The sequence below is a fragment of the Nannizzia gypsea genome, genomic scaffold (genome assembly GCF_000150975.2).
Source record: "Nannizzia gypsea CBS 118893 supercont1.5 genomic scaffold, whole genome shotgun sequence".
Lineage (NCBI taxonomy): Eukaryota > Fungi > Ascomycota > Eurotiomycetes > Onygenales > Arthrodermataceae > Nannizzia > Nannizzia gypsea.
Genome location: NW_003345197.1, coordinates 1370239 through 1384662, shown reverse-complemented (window position 1 = coordinate 1384662; position 14424 = coordinate 1370239). Strand labels below are relative to the sequence as shown.

Below are 14424 nucleotides of genomic sequence, written 5' to 3'. Positions count from 1 at the left end.
GTATATATTCATACATAGCCTTTTTTGCTCCCATGCTCCGGATACGCAATCTGGGGTTGTTGCTGGTAGTTATCGGGATTTAGATTAACCAGAGCCCTGGGCCGCCCATGGCATGGTGAAGAAGGGGCGAGGAACCTGTGCATCGTATAATCCGTTCTTTGTCCAGCGTACCGGGTGCCTGATATCTTGTTTCTTTTTCTTTTTTGCCATACTTTGACTTCTGTCATTGTTTCTTTCATGGAAATCCCGTTAAAATTCATCGCATGCATGGGGCATGTATACGAAGGCATAACTCATGGTTTCTTCCGCCTTGTCCTTTTGCATGGCATCGATCTTCCAGCCTGCCCTCTGACCTAGCAAGGCACACTCAGTTTAATCTAGAAGCCGTTGGCGGGCAAGGAACCCCTTCTCACACCGCCCATTGAGTTTTTTTACGATCCTTTCTTTCTCTCGTTCAGGGGTCGAAATCCCGAAAGACGGTGTTGGTTGACCGGAAGTATGCAGAAAATCATTCCCTTGGGTCGGAAGGCTCCAGGAGACCGGACACATCAGAATCTTATTCAGGCGGTTGGGTGCTTCTTCATCATGTTCGAGTTGTGGATAGTCGTTACACCTGTCTGATCGGTGGTTAGATGTATAGAGCCAACGGCGGTCACCCGTGGCGCCATCCATAGTGGCGAAGTAGCCGGTGTGACAAATATAAAGGCGGCTGCATGGAGTCTCAGTCGCAAGTAGAGCAGCTCAATTCCATCCGCATACATAAACGCTGTGCCGCCATCCCCTTACACAAAGCTGACAACCGCTGTCACACGATTATCGTCGACTATAGTAAAAACCCGACAGTTCGGTTGTCAGCGACCCTTTGGGATAGTATATCCTCCAATGAACGCCCTAGGGCTTCGGTTATCTGCATGACATTGCTCACATTTCCAGTCCCTTTCAGGCAGAGAAGGGAGAGTGGCCCTTGCTTGTCTAGGATCAAGCACTTGGCCGTTGACTGGCCTCTCATCATCTCTTGGCCCATGAGTAAGTATAACTATGGCTCGTTATCGTGAGATACGACTTGGCTGTAAGGATCCAAAAATATCTCACCTCACCCGCTCATACGGAAGTATACACAAGACAAGACGAGAAAGATGAACGGATGGACCCGAGCCAGGGCGGACGAGGGTGAAAGCAACGCAAAACAGACCAAGCAGGCAGCAGCCAGACAGGCAGCTATAAGGTTCGATCCCAGGGAAGCGAAATTTCACAGTTTTCTTCCGAAAACTCTCCCAGAAGTTGGGAAGAGCAGGGCAAAGAACCTGTGGAGACGCAGGTGCATGCGCCAAGTGGAAGAGATGCTGTTCCGGGAGGATTGTGGATGACGAGTGGATGGTTGTGGATGGGATGAGCGGCCTCTTGGTGCTCTTGCTGTCTCTGCCTACATGTTCGGAGTATAGGGAGAGGATCTTCATCTTCGCAGGCGTCTTACTGGCTTCTGGGTGCTTGTGTAGAGTATAGCTGGCTGGTCCATGGGGTGGTAAGCAGAAGAAAAGAAAAGGACCAGGAGAGCGTGACTGTACCGAGTAGTAGAGGAAGAGAGAGAGCTTTCGGCTTTCTCTCGGGCATCTTCTGCCCTGCCCTGCCTGCCCTGCCCTGCCTGCCCTGCCCTGCCTTGCGAGCCTGCCTCTCCTCTGTCAAGTCGCTCGAGAATAAGCAAGGTGTCCGTGATAGACGTCTAATTATACGAGCACGAGCAGCCGGCAGAATTAAACTCACGTAGACGGCATGGCGACGAAGAACTGCCGGGTCTTCCCTCTGCCTCTCTCTGCCTCTTCTGCCTTGGGTCTTTCCCAGCGTCTCTCGCTCTCTCTTCCCACCATTTTTAGCCTTCTTATGGACCAGTTCGCCTTCCACTTTAATTTAACCTTAACACCTGAACAACCTAATTCTTCACCGCATGATCACTCTCGATATAGATATATCCCCTCCATAGATATATATATAGAAGAGAATGTGTGCGAGCTTGACGTCAGGATGCCATCCTCCGTCCAAGACGGGACATGGACAGGGGCATGACCCAAAAGAGGCCGTCGGTGGCTAAGGGAGAGGACGCATGCATGAACGCCGCTGCTGTGTTATGTCTTGTATGTACGTATGTCTGGATGTTTGGGCGTATGCATGCTTGTATGTGTATCTACCAATTCTCTGGCTGGCTGGTACCATTTCATCTGCGACTGGGCTGACTCGTTGGAGGGCGAGTCTCTGCAGAACAGCGTCATCGCCACGGGACTAACGCAAGTCGATCGCGATCTCTCCCTGATCCTGGGGAAGAGAGAGGAGTTGTCCCCGGTGGTTTAGCACACGAGCTAACAAATTGGCCAGTTGTTTAGTGTGAGTGGGAGGAGCGAAGGTGCTCGACTCGGACGGCTTCCACGCAAGCTCCGTATCGTCGGCATCTCGAACTAACGGAGCATCACAAACCGACCAGCAGGACCGTCCTCTTCTACCCCACAGTCCAAACACTGAGTTAAGCCAGTTCGTCCGCGCAGATGTGGATTGGCTCGCGTAATTTGCTCGGGGAAGACAGGATGCAGTCTCCGGCTGGAAGCATAATATTAAGCATTTGCATGTCATCCTTTTTCCACTTCTTTCTTTCTTTTTTTAAGCCTTTGCTTTTTTTCCCGTCTTCTTCCTTCTTGGAGTAAGTAGTTGAGCGCGGGCTAGAAAAAGAAACCTGGGTTCAATATTACAGATACTGCTGTCCAGGGATCTCAATGCCGGCGCACACTTCTGTTTGGAACACATCACAATTAGCCAGGTGTTTGCTAGATGTTTCCTTAGTTATATCATCTTGGAGCCTACCTTTATGTTGTAGATATTATCTGGACGTAGATATATGATATATATGTGTTGCTGTCTGTATATCCATGAGTTCTGCAAACCCTTGATGACCATTGATGGCCTCCCCTGAGGACCTGGGGACTCCAGGAAACCCTTCATCGGGTCGTAAGCGAAGTTACCTCGACGTATAAAAATGCTGGTCGTTGAGAGATAAGCAGCCTGCTTGACAGGGTACGCTTCCAAGCCGCATGTCCTCCTTGCTACACTATCGCTATCCTTACCCATATATGGGCTATCGGGCACGACCACTACTGACTGTTCTTCTGTCGCTTTTTCTTTTTGCTCGTTCTAACGGCAGTTCAAGAGAAAGCCGGCGGAGGCGACATAGATCGAACTACCGACCGATAGAACTGCTGCCCCGTATAAATCAGACTAAAAAGCAGTGAACGAACTTGCTGGGGAAGTCAGAAAAAGGAATAAGGGGGGAGGCTTACGGAGAAGTTATATCAACCATGGCCACTGATGTCATCGAGGTAACTGTATAAGCCTGTATGTCTAACAACGGACACAACTCGAGAGGAAAGAAACCCAATCGTGATACATAGTACCAGTCAGACGGACAGAAAGAAGGTAAAATAGCTTTGTATCGGCATGGTTCAGGGGCCGACAGTGTCTGCTGGCATCGTGACCCCCATAGTACTTGGCCACTCCTGATGCCCAAGCAGAGTTCGCCGGGTACCGGAAAGGTAGTCCGTAGGCCTTTTCGATCCCTAAGGGGGGCCAGGGTCACGTCGAAAGTTGAAATCGTAACGGTTTTTTAAGCCATGCCGTCCACATGGGCTCGTTCATCGCTTTCACCCCCTTACGGAGCACGTCCGCCTGGTTAGCGAGTTGCAAGAGATATATGACCTTCGTTTGTTAGCAGGTGTCCTCCGTCTACTAGTAGATATATATATGTACGGAGTATATAGAGTCATTATCTCTGCACTCGGAGCAGAGAAACGGGTAGAGCTAGAGGAGGGGGAAGAAGGGAGGCAAAATATCCATGTTCCCGGTAGCCAGGCTGACCTCGCGGTTTATTGGTGGAAATGCCCCATGAAGCGAGTCCATTCATATACTTAATTAATCCTGATGGACGAAACAGGATAGTTATCCCATCTTCGAACAGGCTAGCTGTCGTCTGGAAGATAGGTAGCTATCTTGCCATGCTTGAAGGAGTGCGGTCCCCCGGAGAATTCCCATCCTCGACAGCCGGCAGAGCGGTTGCCTTGCTTTTTGACAAGTCGATGCCGGCTAATTCCCCATTCAGGTTTGTTTTTGAAAGTCTTCGTTTGGGCCCGGTGTAAGATGTATATAAAAGTACGTGTATGCAATACACATATATGTCGCGAGAGGCAAAGGGGCCCTCTGCTCCTGGCGGGATCGATCCCGATATGATAACTAGCCAGTAGTAAATTTATACGCAATGCTTCACCTGTCCGATCAAGGCTGTCCCTCCGCTTCAGCTTACCGGAACCAGTGCCGCCTACACCGGTTCCTTTCTTTCCCTAGCCAGTTCGTTTGTTTCTTCTTCCTCCCCGTTCTCCAGATCGGTTAAGCATACGTTTTGTCATAGAAACAAAGTACTCCGTAACTCTGAAGAAGGTGAGTGAGAAGCACGGGTAGTGATCCGCTGGAATTCGCTGTTTTCAAACCCCGTAATCAACAGAACCATTCGTTTGTATGTTAGTTACCCCGTACGGAGTAAGTACATCTCTTCCTTCTCTCAACCCCCTCTAGACTAGCAGTCACGGTGATGGTAATATCCGTGGCTCCCGAGCCGCAATAATCGGGCCTGACGCCCGTCTGGGGACTTCAGGCATGAAGAAAAAGTAAGGAACTTTGCAGCTGCTATCGGTCATACCATTACTTCTCCAATACTATCCCCTTTCCTGCTGGCCTGTTGGTCACAGAATAATTGCAATCGCAGGGAGAGGGGTGGCGGAAAGACCCATATGCCTGCGTTAGGCTGCGCTGCTCCCCTTGTGGTATCAAAAAACAAAGTCAACAACCACAAGAGGCAGCGCGGCATATGTACAGACAGGAGGGTCAGCGAATAGCCTATGGAATACGAACGGGGAAAATGCGATATAGCTGGCAGTGTAGGCGTTATCAGCAAGGACCAAGCGTGGGCCGGGGCAGATGCAAGTAAGTATATACCGAGAGCCCTCCTATATTGCTGTCTATAATCTCGTAAGTTTGAGTTTGTAGATCTAGCAACGCCAGCAGGAGGAAGATGAAGCCAGCTGCAAAGCCAAACGAGTGGGACGAGCTGGGCCACGCATCTTGCTCCTGGTTTGTTTCTTTTCTTTTTTTTTTTTTCTTCTTCTTGCTGATGTTTTTCTCTTCTTTTCTTTTTTCATTATTAACTATACCTGGAGACTAGTTGGTTAGTTATATAGAAAAGAAAAGAAAAGTACAAGCAGCAGAGGAAGGTACAAAAAGACAGTGGAGCCACGCAAGAAGAAGGTAGATGCAGACAAGGATAATGATTTCGATAAAAATAAAAAAGAAAATGGCAGGGCAGGAGATGGAATGGCTATGACGGTAGAAGCGAAATGACAGGTTCCCATTTGACTGACCGATTCTTTTTTGGCTGGTCTTTTTCTTTTTGTAAAATAAAAATACAAAAAAGAAAAAGTAACAGTCTGAAACCCGTTGGAATGCAGATAATACTTTTGGCGCGATAGTCGATTAAGAATATAATATCTGTGAGTTAATACGTGCCCTATTATCATCATCATACCCCGTACTGATCACCGGGTAATGCAGGTGGGCTAAAGCTCCAAAAAATGTAAATGAAAATTGCAAAAAAAGAACGAGGGATGAAAAAGAAAGGAGAAAAAAGAAAAACGAGCGTGACAGGCGGCTAAAGAGGAGACACCAAGATATAGAACGGAGGTTGGTCAGAGCCGGAGGCAGATGGAGTCAAGCTGGGAGAGGCTTCTGGGAAGTGTTTACAAAAAGAAACACATTAAAAATAGAGATATAACAGAAGCCTCATCTCCCCCTTGTTTTTCAACCTCCATTCCACCCGCCCGGTTTCGTCCTTCCTGCACGCCACATACGCACCCGTCAGTCCATAAGTATACCCAGGAGGGAACCAGAAGACATACATAACCCTCGTGGCGTTGGTTCAACTGCGCACTGCAACTTCAATCACATCTTCAGTCGCTCATCAATCTCCATTCTTCTTGCCCCCTCCACCCCCCTTTTTTTTCAGCTGCTTTTAAGACCGGACCAATAGTTCACAGCACGGCTCTGTCTTTTTCTCCCTCCTCCCCTTAACAAAGAGGATACCCTCAACATCATTGCCTCTGGTCTAGTTTTATCGTGTTTATCGCCTGGAATATTCCCCCTCAGCGCCTCATTTGCAATCTCCCGTTTTCGACCAAAGCAGTCAGGATATGCTGTTTGCTCGCTGTCTCAGGCTTGGTTGGGCAAAGAGTTAGATATCCCATAATTGGTCACAGCTTGATCACCGCCCCTTGCTGCTTGCAGTTGTTGGTTCCTCTCCTTCTCATTGGCTTGGTAGGCCCAGTTTCAAAAGCACGGCCATTCCTCAGCCAAAAGCTCCGATTTGGATTTTCAGACAGCTACCACTTTCCCTCAACACGGTGAAGTCCCATCCAGCAGGGATAGAAACGGGAGATAAAGTGATAGGGAAAGGAGAAAATCCCTTGAGGACTGTTCTCAGCTCCCCGCTATTGTCTTGGTTCGCGGCTTCTTCCTTTTTTGCAAAGGTGGAAGAAATTCTCAGTATACTTGACCGACTGTTCGTACTTTGCTCGTTGGTACGGGATACCCTGTACACGACCGCAGACGCTTGCTAAGACCATACCTTCGCACCACTGTTTATTTTTTTTGTCGAGACGCCTTCATCTTCTTTTTCACACCATCAATCGTCTTGCCCCCCTTTTTCTTTCAGGATTCAGCTTTGGGAACATTGCATATTCCAACATCCCCACCGCCTCGACGACGCTGTACCTCTTCTCAGTAACTGCAGTTACATCTGCCTGAAAATCAGCACTCGAACCGGTATTCAGATTGAGCTATAGACCATTGTGTGCTACCGAACCCGGGGAGAATACATCGAGTCCCGATATACTCCCGGGTTGATCCTTGCTTGGGGCTCCTCGAGCGAGTTGTGGACGTTGCATAGGAAGCGGTAGGTCGCCTTTTCTTCTCCTTCCACTGGCCTCCACCAACTATTAGTTTCACATTTTGTCGGCATCCTCCTTCCCAGTCCTTTTCCTCTCATCGCTATAACCTTCTCCTTCTCCCTTCTCGTCCAAAGTTGTACAAAACACACGTGCAATCATTCGCGACGAGGGGGACAAAAGGCGGACGTGGGATATAGCAAAAGGAAAGAGGCCGAACCTCACAGCATCATCCCAGTCCCAATAACCCCTATATGCACCTACGCATAAAATCTGCACCAGACTTCTCTTCTTTCCCCTTTTTGGTTTCCGTGCATTTAAAAATCGTCGGTGAAGAGCTCAAGGGACGTTTTTCAGGCGGATAAATAACCGCCGTCTTCCCACGTCTGACGCTTTTGTTTTGTCCCAAGAATCATCGTTTTTCCTTTGGCACCAGAAACCCCATCGTCACAAGCAACCTTGCGCATTTACCCTTTTTATATCTGAACCTTGCGCTGACTCAAGCCTTTCCACAGCTGCGGCGAGACCTATTATGGTTTTGCGCATTGTTCCATATATTGTCACAGGCAAGGTGGATATTTCAAAGCTTCTGGGGACTCCAGATGATGAGGAGAAGAATACAATAAGGCTCCAGGATTCAATAACATCAGCAACCATCCATACATCATCTACCAGAAAAGTGCACAGCGAAGGTTTCCCATCCCCAGTTATCGAAATGGGCATCCCAAATTCATCAGTTGAGGAGTGGTCATACCAGCCAGCACCACAGGACCAAATTTCCATCCAGCAGCAGCAGCAACAACAACAATCGATAGTTCCATCGAAGCGTGGCAAGAATTCTCCCACAGGAAAGGACCGCATCAAGAAGCAGTCGAAGTGGTCGGCCGATGAAGATGCCTTGATTACCATACTGCGTGGAAAAGGCATGAAGTGGGAAGACATCAGCAAGAGACTCCCAAATAGAAGCCCCATCAGTTGCCGCCTCCATTACCAAAACTACCTCGAGAGGAGGAGTGAGTGGGATGAGGATAAAAAGAACAAACTGGCCCGCTTATATGAACGGTAAGACTTTCTTTCTCCACCCCCTCTCAGTCATCACAGCATACTGACTGAGCATAGATTCAAAGCAGATATGTGGGCTAAAATCGCCGAGGAGATGGCCATCCCATGGCGAGCAGCCGAAGCCATGCACTGGCAGATCGGCGAGCGCGGTATGGCTCAGCGAGCAGGAGTGACTCCATTCACATTCTCCAACGTCGCCTCGTCACCACCCCAGAGAGGCCGAAGGGCCAGCCAGCCAACCATTGGCACAGGCCGTCCAAACTATCCCACACAAGTCACTCAGCTTCCCTCCGTTGCCGAGCTCACAGCAGGCATTCCAGCGTACGCAACAGCACACCCGTCCGCTGGAATGCACCACACAACATCACCCCCTCGATCCCCACCGAGCCCTACCACACTAGAGGCATATCGAACAAACCCCAGACCGCATGAGAGGAGAATATAAAATGGGGCGAATCTCTCATTAGACGTAATCAATACGAACGATTGATGACTGACTGCATAGCGGGTCTGGGCGGGACGGATTGCATCCTGGATATACTTGATTTTTTTTTTTTGGTTGGTGCTCGATTTCGGGGGCTTGTTTTATTAATGTGTCATTTGTTTCCCCAGGAACGTGTAGTTCTTATTATTTCATGATTGTGGTATTTTAATGTCTCTGTCGGATGGTTTATTTGGCGATTTATTGACCTTTGTTTTGCGTCCTCGTCTCTTTCAGCCAGATTTCGTATGAAAAGCGCGTCGTTGAAGCGTCGAGATGTTGCATTTGGTACATTTCCTGATTGGGGCGTGAACCTCGCCGCTTTTCCCCTTCTGCTTAGGTAATTAGTTAATGGAGTTAACTTGTTATCACGTGATATGGACTTGGCCTGCTGCAGAAGTAAATGATATACATGTTTTGGAGCTTTCAAAGTATTATCCACGGTAAAATCTCCCCTTCGTAACTGTGACATTTGTAATATTTGGATCATTGACAACAGTAAGTGATGAAGATAGAACTGTATCAAACCGTCCAAGATTTAGCTTTATGCCTCGGGAAGCAGATGGATGAGAAAGCCAAGGCCTTCGTTTTTCAAAACTAGCTATTCTGATGAGTTAAGAAATAGCAAATAAGGAATGCAGATACCTGATCTGATAACCTGTTATGCGACTAACTCGGGACACAGACATTATTGTGCAAGCAGCCCCATCTCAATGCTATGCCTCTTTATTTATCTATGATCAATGTTATGGCAGCGGTGATGGGCATGCGATGGCCCACCAATTATCTTTTTCATATCCATGCTCCAAAACTCTTCCTCCTGCAGCGGCAATGTTGCTTTCTAATTCGCCTTCCCGATAAAGATGGTAGTACCTGAGGTAGGTGGTCGGCTCCACTTTCTTCTCTACCGTTGACTCCTTAACTGCTTCACATGCAGCGGTTTCAACCGATTCAGTCCTATTTTTGTTTCTGGCTGGCTTATTCTTTGCCTTTTTCTCTTCACTTGTCTTCAAGACCCATGGTACCATTACATCTTGTTCATGATCGGCATCCCAACCACGTCTACTATCCTTTTGCTCTAATGCCCAGACGTAGATAAGAACCTTCCCCCCAGTTGCATCCTCTGGAGTTGGAAGTCTTAGGGTATTTAAGATTGCAGCTATGGCTCTTATTCTTCGCTCTGGGAGCGATAGATGGTGTATCACTGCGATTGAAATTGCAAAATCAAAATAACCGTCAGGGTGAGGCAGATTTAGAGTGTCTGCTATAATTGCCGAGTGCGGTTGATGTTGTTTTGCAAACCTCGTTAGTGCCCCAGATCTATGTTAGGATATCAGTACAGGGTAAAACGAGGGGTAGGGTGTTTGAGTACAACGGCAGCCCTCACCTATCCGAGGCTACGATGAATATATTAGAATTCACTTTTAAGTATTTCCCATTGCCACATCCAACATCTAAACCGACAGAGCCGCTGGGGATATCTTTCAAAAATCTCTCAACAATTGGCCATGGCTATCATCCAGGGTTAGAGAGGTTGTAATGGAAGAAAACTAAGCGAACATACTTTGTATCGCGTTGATGAAAAATGCGGCGCAATTTCTTGGTAGACCTTGTGGACATGCTCTTCTTCGTAGGATTCATTACTGCTGGCCATCATATTCATATTCTCAGGGCGTCCTGTATGCAGAGAAAATTGTCATGCAAAATGAGATTTCCGATGGTCGTAAGTTAAGTAGTTATAATAACTAGCGAGATATCCGCGCGGCTGCGCCTAAGGGCAAAGGTACTTTGCGTTAATTCGGTACCACGAACTGAGGGGTGGATTGTTATTTGATAGCAGTTTTGCACTTTCCCTAGTCTAAGAGCTCCTGAAGGAAAGCTATTATTCCTCTGACTAGTTGATCTTCTCTTATATTTCTCTGTCGAGATGGAGTCTCTTGTTACCCCGGCCGACGTGTCAGTGCTGATATCAGTTGCTTCTGACACCCCGGCAGAGAAGCCGTCCTTTGCAACTGAGCGCCGAGTAACGCCGTCATGGACCGTCGCACAGCTCAAGGCCAAACTTGAAACCATGACTGGGATCCCTCCGGGTAGTCAGCGGTTGATGTTAAAATTCCCAGGGCGCGAACATCAATGGATGGATGGTGAAGAGAAAACTATAAGTCAGTGGGGTATTGCAAAGGGCTGTGAGATCGAGGTGTGTATATATATAAGTGTCATTGGATGCTTCTTTGCTGATTAATAGCCAAATTAATGGCACTTTTCTCTCCAATTTCTTACTTTTTGCCGTGATTGCTTGTAATCACGCTTGTCCTTGCTGGGTCAGTATGTTCTAACAGTTATCAGATCTATGACCAGCGCCCCGTGGCTGCGCGCCCAAATTACACTGATGTCTCAATGACTGAAAAGTTCGAACTCTCAGATTCAACCTACGAGTCACTGCCAAACAGTGTTCTTGCATGGAAGAAAGCTCAGAAACTTGGACGTTTTGATCCAAATGCGGCATCTCCCGAAGAAAAAGCGAGAGAACAGGTTCAGAAGGACGCCAATGAAATCAAAACTAAAGGTAATTCCCGTCTATACCTATTACCCTTTCGAGTCTCTCACCATAAATATTTCCATACACAGGAATTAAAGTCTCTGCGCGGGCCATAATACTCCCATCAAGCCCACCACATATCCGTAGGGGAACTATCAGGTTTGTTGGACCTGTCCCTGCCATCCCATCGCCCCTGAGCAAAACTTACTCTGAGGGAATACCTGATGATTTGGCACCGATATGGGTGGGTATTGAACTTGATGAGCCGACTGGAAAGAATGATGGTAGTGTGAATGGGGAGAGGTATTTCACCTGCCCAAATAACTGCGGTGTTTTTGTTAAGCCAGAGAAAGTTGAGGTTGGTGATTACCCACCCCTCGGGTTGGATTTGGACGAGGATATGGAAGAGATCTAAACGCGGTTTTTCTTGTGAGACTTGGGCTTGGCTAGGTGATATATGCCTGCATACCTGGTCTTTAACAAGCCTAACCCATGGGTATCAAATAGAGCATTAAGTTACTGCGGATACAGCGAGTAATGGTACAATTGGAAAAATCACAAAGCGCTTCACATATAACATCATCAACGGCCAGCGCCAACACGAATCCAATAGAAAAGTGTCCTTAACAAGCCATTTGCCACTTTCATAACGCCATGTGCATTAATGCGGCGTCCCTATGGTGTCAAATGGGTTATCCATAGTACACATCAGTTGTACGGAATTATTCACGCCTTGAGTATATGGTATTAAGGTTCGCATAGGGTAGCGTATCTGCAGAAGTTCGGGAAAGGTACGTAAACCAATACGCTATCATCCTGCTTTAGTACCCTGCTTCGGACGACCTCTCCTTTTACCTCCCTTTTCAGCAGCGTTATTTTTTGTTTGAGCTGGAGGTGCCTCTGGTAGTGGTGGGGCAGTAACGCCGGTATCAACATTCCCATCCGCATCTAGGGGTATGCAGCCCTGCGTAAAAAATATGGCTGCTGGCTTTTTATACTCATTTGCAAAGCTGTAATTGTTTCCTGAAAGATGTAATGTATATTGTTAGAATCATCCACAAGTAGGAAACTATCATAATTCTTGTATGGGCTTGGGTATGTAGCTCACCTCGAGGTACCTGGAAGACACAACCCTTGCCGGCGCTGAATTGCAAACCTGCAATATCGACGCGTATCCTACCATAATAAACGAAAAAAACCATATGCATTCGTTTTGAATTTTTCTGCTTCTTGACAGCATTTGGAGGCATTTCCACAAAACCAGATCCGAGAAATGGTGTACTGAGAATCTTCGCAAATCGGAATGTAGAATCCTTGACTTCATGTGTCTCAATCGCTGAAGGAGCATAGGCCACGTCTGATTGGGGGTTAGTTAATTGTGCCAGAATAATGATATAAAATAGGGAATAGATCTTACCCATCATTTCTTCCTCCTGGGTTCCAGCTTGTTGTTCTGGGTCCCATATCTTTACGGGACCATAAAAAACGCCCTCTTGCGTCTCCCAGGGCTCAGTGTTTTCATCTGGCTCATCTTCTGATTCATATCCTCCCTTCTTTTTACTTTTTGATTTCTTTTTTGAACTTCGTTTCCTCCCTGACTGATCGATATCAGGGTCCTCCGTTCGTATGATCTCCTTGATTGTAGAGAGCGGAAACCTCTGGCCAACTTCCGCGTCACCAGTTCCGTAAACACACTTCTCATTGCGCCAGTAGGCTAATGGTCGGACAGATATTCTACCTGAGCGAGTATGCCGAACGGTGTCATCCGATGGAGTCTCCCGTCGTAGAATATATAAAACTGCGCTTCTTATTAAGTGGTCCGTCGTTTTTAGTGATATTTTCCACGACATTTTGCAAATCTTTCTCCTGCTCGGTAGTCATTTGAAGATTACTAGATTTAGTAGTAGTCTTCTTTACCTTCTTTGCTGGTCGGGGGTTCTCGTCGTCAGTATTAGGCTCCTGACCGCGCTCTTCCTGCTGGCCTTTCGGCTTCCTTCCACGTCTTTTAGCCGAAGGGTTCCTTGTGGATTTATCGTCACTTTTCTCGACATCCTTGTCCAGTTCTTTCCGTTTATTGCCTTTACTTGAAGTGTTCAGTACTGGTGCTGGCGAATCCTCAGCTTGGTCCTCCTCTGCTCCAGATGATTCCGCATCTACGTCGTCATGCGTGGCAGCCTCGTGGTAATCACCAGGGGGTTCAACAAACTCATTATCCTCTGCCTCATCTTCGATTAGGTGGTTGGCGTCATCAGAAAAATCTGCTGCATCGTGAGCTATAATTTCAGGAGCCTCCTCTTCAACTTCACTCTCCTCTTGTTCTGTATCTTCCTCTTCCTCTTCCTCTTCCTCTTCCACCTGTTCCGCTTCCGCCTCCTCTTCCTCTTCTGAGTCGGGGTGGGACTGAGATCGAGCTTGCTTCAAAGGAGATTTTGACGTTTGAGGGAGCGGGTGAGTTAGGTTAATTGTCCGTTTTGCTGCCACATGTGCAGATGTTGGGCTTGAGAATTCGCTTTGTGGTAGAGGAGAAGAACGCAATCCGGGAGTTCGTCGAGGAGACCCGCTCATAAGGGTTTTCATTGGAGAGCGCGATCGCGGTGGAGGAAGGTAAGCGTTTCGGCCTCCCCGCCTAGCTGATAAAACGTCTGATGGATCTGGAATACTACTGCCTGGTAGTTACAATCCTCGTAAGCTGATGCTGTAGAGAATGCTAGAATGCAGGAATGGCTTCCTGTAAAAGCAACTCATGTACTTACTTCCTCCTGTCTCCATCTCCCCAGAATTCATCAATCCATCATTCCCAAACCCGTTTGTTCTCGCAGGGGATTTCTCAGGGGAAGAGAACATTCCCTCGAGCTCTTCCATGCCATGCTCGTCACGTTTGCCTTCCTTGAGTGTGATTCCGGTTCGCCTTCGAGATGCAATGCACGTCAGTAATAAAACTCAACGAAAATAGAGATGTACGAACTACCTTCCGGCTTTCCCAACGTTTGAATAATCAAACTCACGACTCTTGACGGGGGGTCTGCGCGCCGCCATTGTCACAGCTCCGGTGTTGAATACAACCCGGGCGGTGCGAATCGGGGTCGATGAAGGAGGCAGTTCGGTCAGATAAGGTATATAAAATCTTTGAGCGAAAAGCGACTGTCCTTGTAGCAGACGTACTATGTCTGTTGTTCAACTCCCTCCCATGAGTAGCTGTCACCAAGCTATGCGACCTTGATCAACTCGCGATAACACGAAAAAGAGGCGGCGCTAAACCCAAAAGACGCGCCAAAACAACCGCGCTTTATCAATCTTATCATCATCCGAGGTGAACT

General features: G+C 47.6%; 6 protein-coding genes across 6 annotated transcripts; 3 read left to right on the top strand and 3 right to left on the bottom strand.

The window, feature by feature from the left end:
- Positions 1–2512: 2512 nt before the first annotated feature.
- Positions 2513–3111, bottom strand: MGYG_06355 (hypothetical protein; the record flags this gene model as incomplete). Its single annotated transcript, XM_003171764.1, has 2 exons — positions 2513–2680; positions 2848–3111. 2 exons carry the CDS (start codon positions 3109–3111, stop codon positions 2513–2515), a joined length of 432 nt encoding a protein of 143 aa, XP_003171812.1.
- Positions 3112–3650: 539 nt separating this feature from the next.
- MGYG_06354 (hypothetical protein) lies at positions 3651–5105 on the top strand (the record flags this gene model as incomplete). The annotated part of the gene is made up of 7 exons (XM_003171763.1): positions 3651–3708; positions 3976–4135; positions 4442–4470; positions 4556–4569; positions 4606–4697; positions 4967–5013; positions 5077–5105. The coding sequence occupies 7 exons, from the start codon at positions 3651–3653 to the stop codon at positions 5103–5105; spliced, it is 429 nt and encodes a 142-aa protein (XP_003171811.1).
- Positions 5106–7557: 2452 nt separating this feature from the next.
- On the top strand, positions 7558–8532 carry MGYG_06353 (MYB DNA-binding domain-containing protein; the record flags this gene model as incomplete). Its single annotated transcript, XM_003171762.1, has 2 exons — positions 7558–8087; positions 8145–8532. 2 exons carry the CDS (start codon positions 7558–7560, stop codon positions 8530–8532), a joined length of 918 nt encoding a protein of 305 aa, XP_003171810.1.
- A 782-nt stretch (positions 8533–9314) lies between these two features.
- Positions 9315–10222, bottom strand: MGYG_06352 (tRNA (uracil-5-)-methyltransferase TRM9; the record flags this gene model as incomplete). Its single annotated transcript, XM_003171761.1, has 3 exons — positions 9315–9888; positions 9956–10080; positions 10133–10222. The coding sequence occupies 3 exons, from the start codon at positions 10220–10222 to the stop codon at positions 9315–9317; spliced, it is 789 nt and encodes a 262-aa protein (XP_003171809.1).
- A 273-nt stretch (positions 10223–10495) lies between these two features.
- MGYG_06351 (tubulin folding cofactor B) lies at positions 10496–11522 on the top strand (the record flags this gene model as incomplete). The annotated part of the gene is made up of 3 exons (XM_003171760.1): positions 10496–10765; positions 10915–11134; positions 11197–11522. The coding sequence occupies 3 exons, from the start codon at positions 10496–10498 to the stop codon at positions 11520–11522; spliced, it is 816 nt and encodes a 271-aa protein (XP_003171808.1).
- A 396-nt stretch (positions 11523–11918) lies between these two features.
- Positions 11919–14143, bottom strand: MGYG_06350 (cupin domain-containing protein; the record flags this gene model as incomplete). The annotated part of the gene is made up of 6 exons (XM_003171759.1): positions 11919–12130; positions 12216–12464; positions 12525–12821; positions 12907–13773; positions 13861–14015; positions 14076–14143. The coding sequence occupies 6 exons, from the start codon at positions 14141–14143 to the stop codon at positions 11919–11921; spliced, it is 1848 nt and encodes a 615-aa protein (XP_003171807.1).
- Between the last annotated feature and the right edge of the window lie 281 nt (positions 14144–14424).